Source organism: Maylandia zebra, linkage group LG4 (assembly GCF_041146795.1).
Source record: "Maylandia zebra isolate NMK-2024a linkage group LG4, Mzebra_GT3a, whole genome shotgun sequence".
Taxonomy (NCBI): Eukaryota; Metazoa; Chordata; class Actinopteri; order Cichliformes; family Cichlidae; genus Maylandia; species Maylandia zebra.
Window position 1 is genome coordinate 33,173,358 of NC_135170.1, and position 16,964 is coordinate 33,190,321.

At 41.1% G+C, this 16,964-nt stretch overlaps 1 protein-coding gene across 1 annotated transcript; it reads right to left on the reverse strand.

Moving 5' to 3' along the window:
• Nucleotides 1-1,112: 1,112 nt before the first annotated feature.
• On the reverse strand, nucleotides 1,113-16,365 carry LOC101479631 (splicing factor U2AF 65 kDa subunit). Its single transcript, XM_004556360.3, has 11 exons — nucleotides 16,174-16,365; nucleotides 13,246-13,420; nucleotides 11,123-11,226; nucleotides 9,985-10,136; nucleotides 9,789-9,905; nucleotides 9,118-9,256; nucleotides 8,073-8,152; nucleotides 4,400-4,522; nucleotides 4,239-4,325; nucleotides 3,844-4,086; nucleotides 1,113-3,711 (listed from the first exon to the last, which is right to left on the reverse strand). Exons 1-11 carry the CDS (start codon nucleotides 16,220-16,222, stop codon nucleotides 3,580-3,582), a joined length of 1,401 nt encoding a protein of 466 aa, XP_004556417.1. The 5' UTR covers nucleotides 16,223-16,365; the 3' UTR covers nucleotides 1,113-3,579.
• Between the last annotated feature and the right edge of the window lie 599 nt (nucleotides 16,366-16,964).

A 16,964-nucleotide genomic window follows, 5' to 3' on the forward strand; every position in this document is an offset into this window, starting at 1 on the left:
CTGACTAGTAAAGTTAATTTAAAAAGTAAATAAAAATATTAATTCTTAAATAAAATAAGTGAAATCTGACTTTGTACCAAAATATTACACCTGGACAGAACCTACAAAGTTATTGTTTCCTTATAAATGAGACACATACTCTAAAGAAATACATCAGAAATACATAATATCAGAAATAATAAACTGCTGTTTTCATGGCATTTCAACAAAAGTACAACATACAAAATATTTTTTTTCTTAATGTCCCCGAAACAGCTTCTTGTTTATAAAATTACCAGAAGATCCAGTATGCTAATAATAACAAAATCAGTTTTAAATCATATTCATGTGGGAGGTTCCGATATTACATAGAACTCTGATGAAGATGAAAAAAACAAACATATAAAATAAAAAAATAAAAATTGTTTTTATGTATTTCTCCAATTGTGAAATTTTGCTGAAACAATAAAGATTTAAAACATAGCACATTTATTCTGAAATGTAGACAAGCATTGGCCAGGTATCCTATAATATCAGTACATCATACCTGCATTGACAGGAGTCATACGATGCATATCTACATTAATACTGTAATACTGCGCTGTAATAGGCTTTATTTATTTTGACAGTATAAACAGGAAATGAAAGGACACATTACATCTAGTTTGAATATAGAAACTGACCTTCAGAGCAAAACTTGTTGTTCTTACCAACACTCATAATTTGGATACTAACACTATACACAAGTTCAGAACAGCAGTGATGCAATCACATTAACTTAAATCTTTCAAAATAAAAGACTGCTTTCTAAAGTTCTACCTGTAATGTTTACAGCACTTAGAATCAGAGGGAGAGCAGCTGGATGTAAAATTTATCTCATGAAAATAAAGGAGGTGAAGGACCACACAGTAATTAACACCACATATATTAAGCCAACATTATAATCAGTGAAACACAGCAGGTGCTCATAAAAGAGTGACCTCTGGTCTCTCCATCCATCTATAAAGGGTTAACATTAAGGAGAAACTAATTATTATATCAATAATCTTATCATTCATCTTTATTTAATGGGTATGTTCAAATACATCTCACAGATAGTTCAGAAATAAAAACATCACAGCAGCAGCCAGGCGGTGGATGCAAGCATTTATTTGAGGCGATGGCGTGGAAGGATGGGGAGTTGTACAAACTAAACATGTTTTAAACCTTTGAACCATTCAAAACTGTAGAAAATACAGCAGTGTGTTTATCACCATCTGATGTGTTCTGTTTATTACAATAAAATACACATTTGCCTACAGAACATCGCTGCATGTGCAAATACGGCTTTCCTTCCAGTCTCTGGTGTCTTAGTTCATATTTGTGCCTGCACTTTCTAAGCAGATTTAAGATACTTCAGAATAAATTAATTTCATACATTTTCTTCAACAGATGCAAAACAGCAGCACACAAACAATAAAGCTTAAAAAATGCTCAGTTGGCTATCTACACAACTTAAAGGTGCTTTTCTCAGCATGTGTTCATCTGCTTTGTGGTTTTAATTAAGACCATGGTTACTTCGTCTGATTTTGAAAATTAATTTCTGAATATTTATGGTTAGACGGACACAGTCGACCTTTTGTTAAACCCTTGCACCTTTTTTTACTGTCACTACAACAGGTTATTCACAAAAATAACGCAGGAAAGTGACATGATGTGTGGAAACTGATTAAAACCAACAACGGAAGAAGCGAAAATTACTTTTTTGAATTTTAACTTCTAGTCCCCCAATCATGGACTTCCTGTTTAATAGAAAGAGACCCAGTCAAGCAGCAGAAGGCGAAGATTTTATGAGCCGAATCTGCCTCCCTGTAAGAAAAACTAACCATTTAAGTTAGGACATTTTATCAACACTAGGTACTAACTAATACTAAAACTAAGATACAACATAAACATTTTTATTAGCTGTTTGGCTCCATACATTCAATTCATTGAAAAAGTCACACTCAGCCCCCTGCTGGTCTTCTGGATGAACTACAGCCACCTTTGGGAATACCAGGAAGTGGAATCGCTCTCTAATAAATGTAGAAAACGTGTTAAAATGTATTTAAAAATCGTATTTAAAGGTCTGAAACACTGCTGCATCCCCTATGAAGGCAGCAACGTATAAAATATTTCTGTATCCGAGTTTTAGTAAAACCGCTAGCTTTCATGACTGATCACGAGTTCTGATCTTTACCCAGGTCAAAGTTATCAGTAATCAATAATAAACCAAGCTGAAAAGTGCTGCAAATAATGATGGAGCTACACAGCTTGGCCAGAAGGAGGCGTTTTTGTTTTTTGTTTTTTTACCTGTAACCTAACAAAGTATCACAACAGCCAAATACACATTTGTTGCTCTAACAAAGTTCCTCTAAAAATAGCCTCACACCTTGGCAGACATCCTGAAACTGCTCTGGGCACTTTTTTTGTGAAGCATTATCAAAATTTACTTTAATTTCAGTGACGAGCGGCACATTAAAACTGCTTGTGGAGAATCACAAATCGAATCTGATAAAAAAAAATTCCCCAGATGCTGTCTGCACTTCTCACATTGTATTTTTTAAAAACTTTGATGTTTTTTTTTTCATTCTTCCCAAAATTGGCTAATCAGAATAAGGTAAGCTTTTTGGGAAGGAAAGGGGGGGGGGTCTTAAAGACGCAGGATCTACAATGGTGTGTTTCACAGAAAGGATGAAAGTGAATAACAGTGTTTTTGAACAGAATCATGCAGAGCTGCTTTAGTGGAGTCCCAGAATAAAGGTGCAGAGTTAGAAATGAGAATCACATACACCCCTCAGGTGGAGGGTTTAACCATGGGTCAACTGTCCCTTTGTCTGATCAAAAGTTTCCAGCTGAAACTTTTCAAATTTGATTTTGATTACTCTCGAATTAAAGCAGCTTTTAGTGTTTCGCCAATCGAATGTATCTCTGACAGTATTTACAAAGTCGCCATTCAGGCTTTACTGACATGAAACAAGTCAACATTTGGTCTATGTAAGCAGCACACAGCACTGTATATGTTTAAGGAACATTAACATGTGACATATATAGCAGGAAATATTACTCTCGAAAAATAAATAAATAAATAAATGAACACCTTTCTTTTTCTCAAAGCCACGGAAGAAACATTACGATGGCTTTTCAAACCCGAAATGAACGTTTGTGCTCAGGAAGAAAATCCAGACATTTGACGGTTGTTTTTTTTCTCGTACAGTGCATACTTGATAGATAGCTACTCTGAAATTGTCAGGCAGTATTAGTGTAGGTAAGATACATGTCACATTCATTCTACGGCAAATGTTATGTATACTACAGTATCTTTTAAGTTCAGAATGAGTTCACTCACAGTCTGGGTGTTAGGCAAAAGCTGGAAGTTATTTAGTACTGAAGACACACACACACACACACACACACACACACACACACACACACACACACACACACACACTGCAGTCCAGCAATAAAACTGCTCCAGCTCTGGTCTCTAAAGGACAGGATCACGACGATCAGAGGAGGAGGGAAGCAGACTGACGCCCAGCCCACAAACAGAAAACGAGGAGGAGGGACGTGTCTGTGCTTTCAGAACTCGTGTCTGTGGTACATGTCGGGGTCGTAGTATTTGGTGACCACCACTCTGTTGGCAAACTTGCGTCCAGTGAGGGCTTGCATGGCTTTCTGACAGTCTGCAGCAGAGACGTACTCGACGAAGATCTGAAATGAAAAAGCGCCGGTGAGTCCCGAAGAATCGATGCTACTTACGCTTTATAATATATTTTCTGGCTATAAATCCAACGCCCCCTCGATGGCGGCTCACTGGACATGTACAGAGTGTATAAACATCACCTTTCCGCAGCCGGGTACTTCCACGCCGTCGACAGGCCTGGGGATCTCGATGGAGCGGACAGTGCCGTACTTGCAGCACTCCTCGCGGATGTCCTCGAGGATCTCCTCGTAGTCCTCGTCGTCCACCAGCTCCTCGGGCATCACCATATTGAGAAGGCACAGCACCTCTGTGGGCATGCCAGAGTTCTGGAGCCTCTGAAGCCCAGGCACCTGCAGCGTCACCGGCGTCTCTATGATGGAGGTCTGCAGCGCACACACAGCATAAAAACGCTAAAGCTGAGGCCTCAAAGTGCAGAATCCAAAACCAGCGACTGGCAGCATTCCTCTTTTATACACAGACTGTGCACATGATGCAAAAAATGAGACCACAGGTTCATGTTGCCACTTGTACTCACAGGATTGGCGTTTTTAGCTCCCACACTCGCCCTCTGGACGATCAGCTTTTTGTCGCCCAGCTGCATCCCATTGAGCCCGGCTACAGCCTGATGAAGAGCAAACAGACCTGTAGCCAAACAGCACAGCTCAAGATCCCACCAAAACACTTCGTCACCGTTACCTGATCGGTGGCGCTGATGTCTACGTATTCGCAAAAGGCGTAACCTTTCGACAGTGACGTGGCACTGTCCTTCACCAGGTTGAACGCTTTGAGCGGCCCGAACGACGTCAGGAGCTCCTTAACCTGCAAACAAGAGTCCGGGAGCGAGATCTGAGCTGGAGAACTCACCGCTGAATGTGTTTGTCTACTCAGTGAATTCTAAATGTCCATTTGAGACTCGAAAGCAGTTTAAGACCACGACACATAGAAGCAGAATGTGAGTCACTCGTAAGGTGCTGGGCTGATCTGTACACACTGCTGGAGCATTTTACACTGTAAAGATTTCTCACTACTACGCTGCTTCCTGGGAAAACTCAGGAACAACACCAGCACATAAAACTGTTCAAAGTCCTGAGAATGATCAATAACCCTGCAGCTTATTTCACTTTGTCGGTTAATCAATTAAATACAGGCTCTGAGTCATTTCCCCATTTTGCTGAAACAGTGTTTCCCACATATAGAATTTCCTTTGGGCTGGTAAAGGTATATCTGGGGATTGATTTAATAGTGCTGCTTATATTTTGAAAATGTAATCGCTGCTGCCTGGCTTGATGTGCAGGAAGCTGTGATGGCGGCCTTTCACGTCATTCAGCTGCTCACAGGAAGTGACAATTCCTCGCTTCCTAGTCATAATCTATGAATAAACCATACATGCAAGCAGGGTGGCATTTTGGTAGATGAGCCACGGAGTCGGCACCTCCTCATTTACATTAACTATTTGGGCTACTTTATGCAAATCAAGCTAATCTGGTTATATGACTCCTCTGAAAACTAGAATAAACACAGAGATGCTTGTGTCTCACCTCTAATGTGTTTTTTCTGTGTTTTAGTAACCTGCAAGAAAGCCTCCAAGCAAGCTGCCATGCTGGTTTTGTTTGGAAATCTACATCAGTACAGGAGGCTAAAGGAGAGGCACAGCACTGATGTCTCTTTCTAATCACTCTTGAAAAAAGGTTGTACCAGGAGTTTATCATCCTGCAGTCCAACGGACTAACCCAGCTGCACTGCAACTATCCCTGGCAGCACCGGTCCTTCTCCTGCTCTGGAGAACCTACTGTGAGGCTGCAGAGCAGGACGAGGACGACTGTCACCAGCTGCAGTTAAAGATGGTGGAGTCGGAGTCTGTTGTGCTATTGGATGATAGACTCCCTGGAGAGGCAACAAGCAAATACTACATAATCCTCATTTCTGATTCTTTCCATGACCATGATTTACTAAACGTTCTATAAGATCTGAAATTAGTGACTGAGGCCATAAAGTCATTAGGAAAACGTTGCTGAGGTATACAGTCGACACTCTCCTGTCCAACCAAAGGAGGAGAGAGGAGTCGCCCCCTGGAGGCTTTTACGAAGAAGGCATGCTTAAAGTTATATTGTAACTTTAGAGGGGGTTTACCTTACAATAGAAAACACTTTGAGGAAACTGTTGTTGTGATTTGGCCTAACATAAATAAAACTGAACTGAATTCTACATTGGCTTTCAGATCAATAGGCTACATCCATGTTTTATACCATCTGTGTCTGTAACTTTGTACTGATTATTCGTAACCTTTAGTGTGTGCGTGGCTCCTCCCGAGCGCAACCACTACAAACTGAATTCAGATCTGTGGGAAACACTGTAAAATATGGAGTCTATGGATAATTTAGAGGCTGGAATGACTTAATTTTGTGGTATTTTAGCTTCAAAACAGACAATCGATTGAAGTGTTCAAACATGGTCAAATATATAAACAGATATGCATATAATAGTAATCCCATATTCAGTAGATGGTGTTAAAAAAAATAACTAAACTCCACCAACACAACCCCCAAACCTCAATGATCAATCCCTGGATCTTAAACGCGCTCCAAAAGCATGATGGGAGAAAGAAAGTAGCCTGTAAGCGACCTGCGGACTCGGAGTGTATCCGTGTGAGGACCAGAATGTCTTACTTGCCTTGTGTTACATGTTGGCATGGCAGCAGTAGATGAGTACTACTGAACAAATTATGAGCGCAGACTTAACGATCTTACAGGCCCCTAGCTGGGGACAAAGTGGGGGAACAAAAATGAAAGAGCTGTGAGTATCAACGCAGTGGCAGTGACTGCAAGTATTAAGAAAAAATAAGTCAGAGAATCACAGACATCAGGCTGCATGTGCTCTGCAAACTAACTGAGGCTAAATGAGACAGAATGGACAGTTAGAATTAAGTTTCTCTGCGTACAGGTGCACAAAACAAACTGTTTTTTTAGTCTTTAGCAAAGGGAAAGGCCACCTTTTGTTTGAGCTGCTGCAGCGTTTCTGGAGTTGTTTACTGACTTTCTACGTCCTTTCGTGAGTATGTAGTCAGGCACTAAATTTCCATTTAAAGGCATTTAAAGGTACTTTTTGTAATGACTCTTATTTTAATTAAAATCAGGGGGTGTATTGAAATGTTTCCGGGAAATTCTGATATTATTTCCAGATTTGCCTTTCCCATGATGCCACTGTAAATAACAATGTTCTTATCATTCTAGTAACTGAATGGGGTGTTTTATGAATCCTTCTGTATATCTATGAGTCTCACTGTTCCAAAACTGAGGGGTCCTGATCGCAGAACCACTTTACTCCAACAGCCAGGCCTCACCTGACACTCTGAGGCTGCGAGCTGGCTCATAAGAGCTCAGCATTTCATATTAAAGTAAAACTTTAACTTCTGAAACATGCAGGAAGCTAGTGCAGAGATGCCCTATTTGATGAACTGCTTCATTATGAGGCTAAACTGACATTTAAATGTTACATTTTAAATTGACAAACTGCACTATCTGGTGGTAAGAATTAGTACTGCACTAAAGTACGCCCAGCTGTAGCTCGATTTCAGTCGATATCTCCTCAACATTCAGAGGAATTCTCCATATAAACTTATATATAAATCTTATATATAAGTATATATAGCATTTATATATATTAGTGCTGTCAGCGTTAATCTCGTCAAAATGACGTTAACGCCATAACCGCATTAATGCGGCAAATCTCCGTTAGCGAGTTAACGCGGATCGCCCCGTGCAAGGGCTGCACGGCGTCAACGTGTTAGCGAGTTAATGCGTTAGTGCCGTGCAGCTATATATATATATACATATATTGTTAAAGGCACCTACCAATCAACAAACAACAGAAAAATCCAGAAAGGCAAAGAAGAAGAATTTTTTTAACTTCTTAAGGTGGACTTTTTCTTTGATAATGACCCACTGGAATAAATACCACAAAGAAGTAAATTCATGTCACTTTAAATATACTGGACTTTGCTTACCTGTCTTAAATCAGTAAGCTTAGCATGAGAAAGGTGTAAGGAGTTTACTTATATTTAATGATTAATGTAAAATCAGAGATTCACCAAAATAAAAGCTGTGACATTATGGAACACAGGCACAAGCACTGTATGTTGTGTTGTTTTCTATTTTGTGCTTTTACACCATGCGGTCCCTTCAGCTATTTTGACTTCCATCAGAAGCCTTGTTACTCGAGACTAACCATATTTTTTTTATATATTTCTCACGTCACAAAGAAATGTGAAACGTAAAACATACTACGCATGTTTCAGGGTGACAAAAACCTCATGTGAGCGTAAAGTGAGGAAAGCTGAGCGCAGCTGTTCAGCCTGCGCTCAGATAAATACCTGGTCGTCATTAAGATAGTTGGGGAGGCCTCCTATGAACAGTTTATGAGGGGAATCGGGAACAACAGTGGAGACGACGCCTACACAAACCACGAGAAGAGAGAACAAACAAATCACAAAACAAATATGAGCTTACAAAGCACAAATGACCCATGAAGTAAAATCTAATCTGCTCATTTCCAGCTAGTAGAGTAGCTTTGCATGACTCACAGTTCAACAAGCTCCTGCCCCTTTAAACTATCTTTCTTCTGATTGGATTTCAATCAAAAGAATGTGTGGGGATGCTAAGGCTGTGTGATTAGTCAATAACGGTAATCTTGACTATTTAACACGATTATTTACTAAGCATCACATGTAATTCAAACGCAAATAAAGAAACCAATGTGGAGGTGGTGTAGAATACAGGCTTGTTCAGAAGGGGAGGTGGGGTCTGATTGGGGGGGTGGTGTTCTTGACCCTAAATCCCATCTCACAAGGTCATCCCAGGACGTCCAGGCAGCAGGACTAACATGCTTTGGGAGACCTGTGACAAAGAAAAATGGGCCAAGACCCTGAGACTTCCTTTAACCATGTGCTCATTGGGCCTCATGAAATCACAGGTGTTGTCAGATATAGATGGGATCAAGATCAAATCTAGACTGAACTAAATCAGATCTGAACTGGATTTCTCGGATAAAGCTGTGATGTCTCAATTATAATAAGAAGTTTATTCATCTCCGTCCATTTTCATCAGTCATTGTTTCATCCCAACTAGTCTACTCCCAAAATCAATACTGAAACTAAACAGAGGAGTGGCCACAGCAGAGCTAGAAGCTCACTGTGACGTCCTGCAGAGGTCTTAGCTCACATATACCGGTACTGATCTCATTATTAAAACCTCATCCTGGCTAACATGAATATCCACCATTAAAAGAACTTGTATATGTCAGGAAATAAGGTCTGGCTTCATGTAAGAACAGGTCATTTTAACTCTAACTAAATTTAATGACGTTAAATGACACTAAATAACTCTGAAGAGAAGAAGAAGAAAGCATCGGAGTCAAACCTGGGACGTGGAACGCCGGCTGCTCTGAGATTCCGGGTAACGGCCGATAGTCGTGAGGTCGTCTGATCTTGAGCGACTGACCCTGGAAAATGATCCCATCGAAGGCCATGGCCTGCGTCGTCTCATCCACAGACCGAAACTAGGAAAGAAAGTCACACTGAGTCACAGCGCCAACAAAGAACAATTCTAATAACACCTACTAACACGACTGCTTCAGCAGGAATCTGATAAATCCTACAGTGAGCCGTTACGGAGGGTGAGATTTAACCTTCGGCTCGTCTGTGAAGAATCGCAGCAGAAGCCAAAACTGCGCAGACACCACGTACATGTATGCAGCAGCCGTGAGAGCCTGCAGCGAGTCAGCACGTCGGTGCGCCTCACGTTAACTAGTGCTAGACAGCAGCTCAGACCTCTCAGACAAGCTGCTTGTGCTCAGAACTGAACATGACGTAATGTTACTGTGAGGAGGACGGGCGATTTCAACGGTCAATAAAAAATAAACAAATGAAAATGTAGATAAATAATAAGCACACAACAAATATTTTTTAGAAAGTTTAATTATCTACCAACAGAAAATAATTTGTTAAAAATAGTTCGAATAATAAATATATAAGTGTTATTTATATATTCTTTACCAACCTAAAACACTGAACAGTAATATGAACCCTCACCTCTAGGAAAGCAAAGTTCTTATCCTGGTTAATCTGCACGGCGAGAACGGGGTTACTCGGGGCTTGTGAGAGTCCCGCGAGGCGCATCTGGGCGTTAAAGAACTCGGCCATGGACTCCTGAGGAGACAGAAATCAAACCTGAGGCGCCGCACCAGCAGGTCTGTTTGGTACGAATCTACAGCGACCACGAGAGTACCTCAGTCACTCCAAACGGGATGTTGCCAACGTAGAGGCGCCTGGCTTGTCTCGTCATCTGACTGCCAACTATGGGCACTTGTGTCGGGGCTGCAGCTACTCCAGTAGTGGTGGACGTTGCCAGCAGAGCTATTGTTGGAATCTGGCCGGCCGCTGAGGAAACACGAAGGAGGGACAGTGTTTGCTGCCAAATAGCTGCACACAGACGCCACTATTAATGTGTTTCAGGGATAATATCCCACAGTCAGACTGCAGAGCAACAAACACGTAGTTTTATGAAGCACAGCGAGTGTTTAAAGGTGTCAGCGTGGTTCAGAGCTCATCACAGAACAAACACGAGCATAGATTCTGTCAAATCTGATTAAAAAACTACAAAAAACATAAAATAATTTGGTCTAAATTAACACAAGCATCTCTGAATCCTCCAATCAGAGTGCTACCAGAGACCATGTTAATGGGTTATAGAATGAGATGATATGCTCATATGTTTCCTGGTTTGGCTGCCGATTGGCTTTTGGAGCAGGGACAGCACTACCACCAGTACTCAAAGAGCGCCATGGCTCTCTCACAGCGTCCCTGCATTAGATAATAACAGCAGACATCTCCATCGGCCATCCCAGATCCAACCTTCACACCTACTTCACGCTGTCGCTGACCAGCTGTGCAGAAAAGAGGAAGAAGCCAAGCACTGCCTGTTCAGATCAAGCAAAGCAGAACGAGAAGCACAGACTGACAGTTTTCATCGTTTTTTAAACTCCGGTTACAAAGAAGCTCTTTGTGCGTTTTAACCTGTCTCCTCTGCAGCCGTGGCCGAGCTGAAGGATCAACAACAGCACAAACACAAACCAAAGCAACCGATTCCTTTATTTTCTTTTTACACTGGACCCTGGTGGCAGTGAACAGCAAAAACACGCAGACAGCGCTGTAAACACGACTGTTTCAGCTGGTTCAGGATTTACGGCAGGCTGTCTGACTTCTCCAGCCCACATGTAAAGTAGCAAAGCTCAGATCGGGGTTCAGTGTTGGAGAACAGATGAGTTAGAGAGCCGGGGAGCACAAAGCCGCGAAGCAGAAACTCACTGCAGCTCTGCTGAAGTCTGATTTAGAGGCTAAAGAGGCAAAGAGAACAAGTCGGGTACCTTGCATAGCTTTATATTGCATTGGTGTGATGTGTTCAAAGCCAGGAGGAGGCACGTCCCAATATTTGCAGGTCCTTTTCTTCCTCGTTCGTCTTGGAGAGTGGCTGCACGCAGAAAACACAAAAACATCTGAGTGAAACCTTTCAGTGGTTACGTGAACACACAATTAATTATTGACATATTTAATTAATAACACATTTAAATAATTATTGACAGTTTTAATTAATTATTTAATGATTTATTTATTTAATTCATTTTGGCACTTTTGTCCCCTTCATCTCTCTCCTTGATATAATTTTATCTGTCAGCCTCACCCATCAAACTAAGTGGGCGGGGTTAACACTGCCCATGCAGCTTCTCTAACATTTGATTGGTTGCCGTGCAAAGTAAGTCAAGACAAGTCGATCCTAGATAATCGATTGCTTGTGTGGGGCAGCCAGGTATCCCAGAATGAACAGGCAGCAATGGTGGTGGTGTACAGTTTTAGAATACCCCGTTTTTTTGTCACCAGCTACACTTTTAACAGTGTTTTAGCCGCGAATGTCATGGCGGAATCTTCACGTCTGGTCAGGTTGTCAACATAGAACATGTTCACAAAAGTGCTCAGATGTTTTCAGAGATGTCACTAGCTCTGCTAACAGTCAGCTGACAGAGTGCACCGAGCTCACAGCCCCCGTGTTCCAGCTTAACGGGTGGGGGTGGGGGGAGGTGTTACGTTAACCGGTTTGTTTACATATTCCACTCTCCGTGTTCCACATGTTGCATTCGCAGATTCTCATTTTCACCGAACGATCGTCTCTTTCCGCCTGGTCTTGTGTCTCTGTGCTTCTGTAACATAAAGAACGAGCTGACATTTTTCTCACAACACCAGCGATCAGCTCAACAGACCCTCAGTTTACCTGCATGCATCCTCCTCCTCACCTGTCAGCTGTTTAACACCTGCTGCTAATTCAAGAAACACGCCTAGTTACCTGGTGATAGTCACAGTTTGACTGGGCAGCCGGTGCTCGATATAACGCAATGTCGGCGCATTTTTCTGCACAACATAAGTAAATATAGTTCTTTTCCCGAGCGTAGAGCTGCTGGAGCTTGTTTCCCAACAGAGCACTTTATAGGCGAACCAGCTTTATCAGCGGCTGATGTCCAATCACCGGCACACAGCTTTGAAACCTCACCTGAGTTTTAACTCTCAGTGGTTAAACGCTGGACTTCATTCACTCAGGTTCTGTCTGTCGGGTCATTTTTACTTCGCTGTTTTATTTACAACTGAAAGAATCGGTTTGGCTGAGGTTAAAGTTACGTTTCATAACTGCATAGTTTCACAGACGTTTAATGGTTCACTCTGTTAGACTTCATCATGAAGACTGCAACCTGGACAGAAATATTACATCATCAGTTTTTGCCGTGAGACTGGGCTGGGCAGACATCTCCGAAATCATCGAAGCACTTTTGCAAAGACGCTGTATCTTGACAAACCGACCAGACAATATTAAAACGGTATTTGGTGACACACAAACAGGGTTTTTCCAAAGTTCAGTTCTGTTAGTTTCAACATGCCGGTTGTTGTGTGCTAAAAACAATGGCCACTAGGCCAAACTAATGGTTTTGACTCCATCAGTGTTAACCCCGCCCCCTGGGTTTGATGGGTGAGGTCGACAGATAAAATTATTTCATGGTGAGACCTGAAGGAGTCAACTGTGCCAAAATGAATTTAATACATTATTTAATGGTGTATTTAATTCATTCATTATGGCGTCCTGGCGTTCCATACAACTCTTTAGGTTTAAATTGTGATAAATAAATGTGTAAAACTACAGATAAAGTTCTGGTAGCTCATTGGCCAGGCCGTCCTGAGCCTTATGTTTGACACCCCTGTGTTTACTGTTTTGGCTGCAGGAATATCCAAATCTCTGGGGTAAATAAAGAGTATCGTATCTTTATGTGACAGTGATTGGAATGACATCTTTTGCTACTTTATGAATTCAAAAATATTGAATTCAGAATTCATTCATTCAGTAATGAAAATGAACATTTCTTTCACTTTCTGAAAGAAATCTGAGGATCTACAACCAAACACGGTGTACACGGACTCATCCTTCCTAGGAAGCCATGCAGTTTTCCACCTGTGCTTCTTGTGGTCTCGGGAGGAGCTGCGGCGATCCCGGCTCTTCCTGTCCCGGCTACGGCTGCGTTTCTCCCGGCTGCGGCTACCTCGGTCTTTGCTCCAGCTGCGATGTTTGTCACCTCGTCCGGGAGATCCGCTGCGACTCCTCTTCTTGTGCCGCTCCCTCTCTCGCTCTGTGAGGTCAGGAAAAACACGGGATGACAAACACGACAGAGCAGCGGCGCTTCTTTTTTGAGCAATAAAACCAAATGTTTTCAGGCTGTACCGACACCGCTTTACTTCAGGTACACTCCGAATGATTTTACTCGTCCACCTCACCTGAGATCAGCCTGGTTCCCAGGAAATAAAACTAAGTTGACATCTCTAGTTTCACAGGAGTTTGCCCAGAATATTGGAAAGCTTCAATAAACTCTGAGTTCAACATAAAAATTTTCCCCAGTGAGCATCCAGGCCAGTAGATCAGAGTTTTACTGGCCTCTTTTACTTACCGGCAGCTTAATTTCAAAGAATATTACTTAATTTATCAGCACATTTAGGGGATAATATAAAAGTATAAGAGAGGAAAAACATCAGCTAAAGCAGTGCTAGAGCAAATACTGAGACCGGTGGCTGGATTTAAAGATACAGACAGTTTTCATTTCTTCCTCATTCAGTTGGCTGTCGTGTCATCGCCATCAGTGACCAACCAGCCCTAACCTGCTGCTCTGGAGATGGACAACAAGGACCTTGTTATGGACAAACTTTAAACAGATGTGGATCCATGGCAGTCAGAATTCTTATTTCTTTTGTACCTTAAAGACTTGAGAGAAAAAAGACTTTACACATATTCAGACAGACAGCACAAGGTTAGGGTCTCTGCTGATGAAGTCCTGAACATCAGAGGGTTAATGATGTCTGGTGGTTTAATGGCCTTTTAATGTGAAAATACTGACTCTAAGAAGAAAGTAGCCATTAGTGAAGGTTCGTTTTGATCGGTGGAAACAGCGTCACTTGCCCGAATGGGTCAGCAGCTCATAACCCTGGTGTGGTTGTTTTTTAACCTCACAGGCTGTGATATCGCTGTAATTTTCCATCAGTAGAAGCACAATTTACTACTGTGGATGTGACAGTGCAAACAGCTCTGCTGGAGATGAGTGGGGGTGTCAGCCTCTTTTTGCAGAATTGATTATTTTCATGTCATTCCATTAACTCTTTAATCTTTTGAGTTCTACAGATAATTGCTTCATAATTATGGTGTAAATATTTAATAGATCTACCCTTTTCACCGCTGATAATTAAAGAAATTCTCCTTTCTGTAGTACCTGCAGGGTCTGACACCCTTGGATATGTTGCTGATCATATAGCTCTGAGAAAAGTGGCAGTTTAATGTGGCCTTTCTTCTTGGCTGTACAGTTCTTAAGACCTTTTAACAAATCGATAAGAGGTATTCTTGTTTTCTGTGTGGATCTGATCCAGCTGTACCGGAGCTCTTTGATTAAATGTCAGGCTGTGGACGAGGTCTGTTTGACTTTTTATTCTTTCTTTGTGACTGGAAACCTTGTTTAACTTCGCTGGCATGTTTTTATTATTGCAGGTATATTACGCATTATAAGAGATTAATAACACCTAAATGAATGAATATAATAGCAAATATTCACTGGAGAAGCTGGGAAAAAGTTAAAAAGATTCAAAATTGATATTGGGTTAAGTCTGACTGCTGTGACATCATTCAAAGATGTTAGTGATGGGAGAGTTGGACCGCTGCATAAAGTTATCCCAGCTTATCCCAAGTATTCTCAGTGGCACCGGGTGTGCAGTCTGCATTGGCCAAGAAGTGTGTGAAAATCATGTCTCATGCTTACTGAACCACTCTTGCACAATCTGAGCCCAACGAATCCTGGCATCATTATCTTGGAATATGCTGACCAAATGAAGGAACATCTGATCACAAAACAATATTCTACTCTTTTCTTTACAATTTTTAATACACACACACACACACACACACACACACACACACACACACACACATATATATGTATATTTTCATAGGCACGTGAGCTTGTGAAACATAATATATTTTTAATAATATATTTTTGACTAACACGACTTGAATGAATTTTCATTCATCCAAGTAATAAAAAAAATTTTAGCCAATGAAATATGAAAAAAATTTAAATTTCAATTAAAATTTTAATTATTAAAATGTATAAAATAAAATGACATTTTGACAGAACTTCAAAACAGATAATAAATAATAAATGAAATAGGCTTTAAAATAGTATTAAAAATAATAAACTAGTGTAGGGATTACATATGCAGATACACGCAGACATAAGTATAAAGTGATGATAAGTATGTGTTAAGCTCAGCTCCAACTCCTCATTATTACTGAAACAATTACAAATAAACTGTTTCCTTCATTTTTTTGTCCTTTTCTAATTTCTTCCCTAGTGATGCTGTTCGATCCATCACTCAAAGATTATTTTTTTAATTAATTTGTTAATAACGCGTTGCAATACTTGTTAATGGATGCCGAATTCAGAAACAGTACCAAATGATTCAGAAAGTGCCGTGTTACTACATTTCTGCCCGCAGGTGTCTTCACGGTGCAGGAGAAAACTATAAAGAGGTGCGCGGTTTTCCTGGAGTTTGGCCTCCTGCTGCCTCAGGTAAAATTGACTGTGCGCTCTTACCGGCACCCAGACTGCGTCCAGGGCTGTGTGACAGATTTAGCAGCTTCAGAAGCAGGCTGAAGTCTAATCAAAATATGATCGCACAGATAAGACAACTAAGCTGAGTCATAGAGAGGAAAAGTACGCGCTGAAGTTGGTGTCAGGTCGCGATATTCATTCATAAAACCAACTGAGCGAGCTAACGGTCCGCGCCGGCGCTACGCTGCTAGCTTGCAGAACGAACTGGGGCACAGACGGACGGCAGCACTCACCCTGTCGATTCTCGCTCAGCTGTTTCTCAAACTCCTCGAAATCCGACATGATGTGTGTCACGCTGCTGTGAAAAGAAAAATACGGCGGCTCCGATGTGTCTGACGGGAAAGATGAAGCGACCTGTCCGCTCTGTCAGCGCAAAATCCAAGAGCTCCTCAGAGTCAAGATAGACTCACAGCATCCGGCAAGCCCTTCAAAATAAAATCAAGCGGAAGTTTAAAATTGTAACATTTAGCGGTCGCAAAAGAAGAAATTAAAATCCTAAAACAAAAAACAACATTGCATTTTATATTGTTTTTGTTGTTTTAAATCTTCCCCGTTATCAGTATTACTTTATTATTTTAAATTATTTACCTGCTGTTTTATTTATAGCTGGTATTTAGTCCTTTCAGCTTAAGTATGTCACACAGTGTTAGAACTCCTGAATTTTTTAACGTTTTGGTGCATTAATTTTCTGCACATTTCAAACATGTTACACATATCTTTGTTTTGGAATGACTTTTAGGACATAGCTTACCTGACGTGGACTTCAGTGAACACTGAGCAACATTTTCTTCTTTTCTTCATCCCCACAGTTGCCAAGTTATTGAGTCCACCTGGTGGTCTGCTGCTTTTAAAGTCCTGTTAGCACCAGGATTGTGGTTCAAAACTTGACTCAGTATCTTTAAAATAGCACATCAGGTTATCAGATTTCATCTCTGTTAGAGCTTGTGTCATACTAAAGACACATAGGCCAATTCATATCTGGTCCACCCGCTGACCTTAGTGTAAAAACACTAACACAACATTA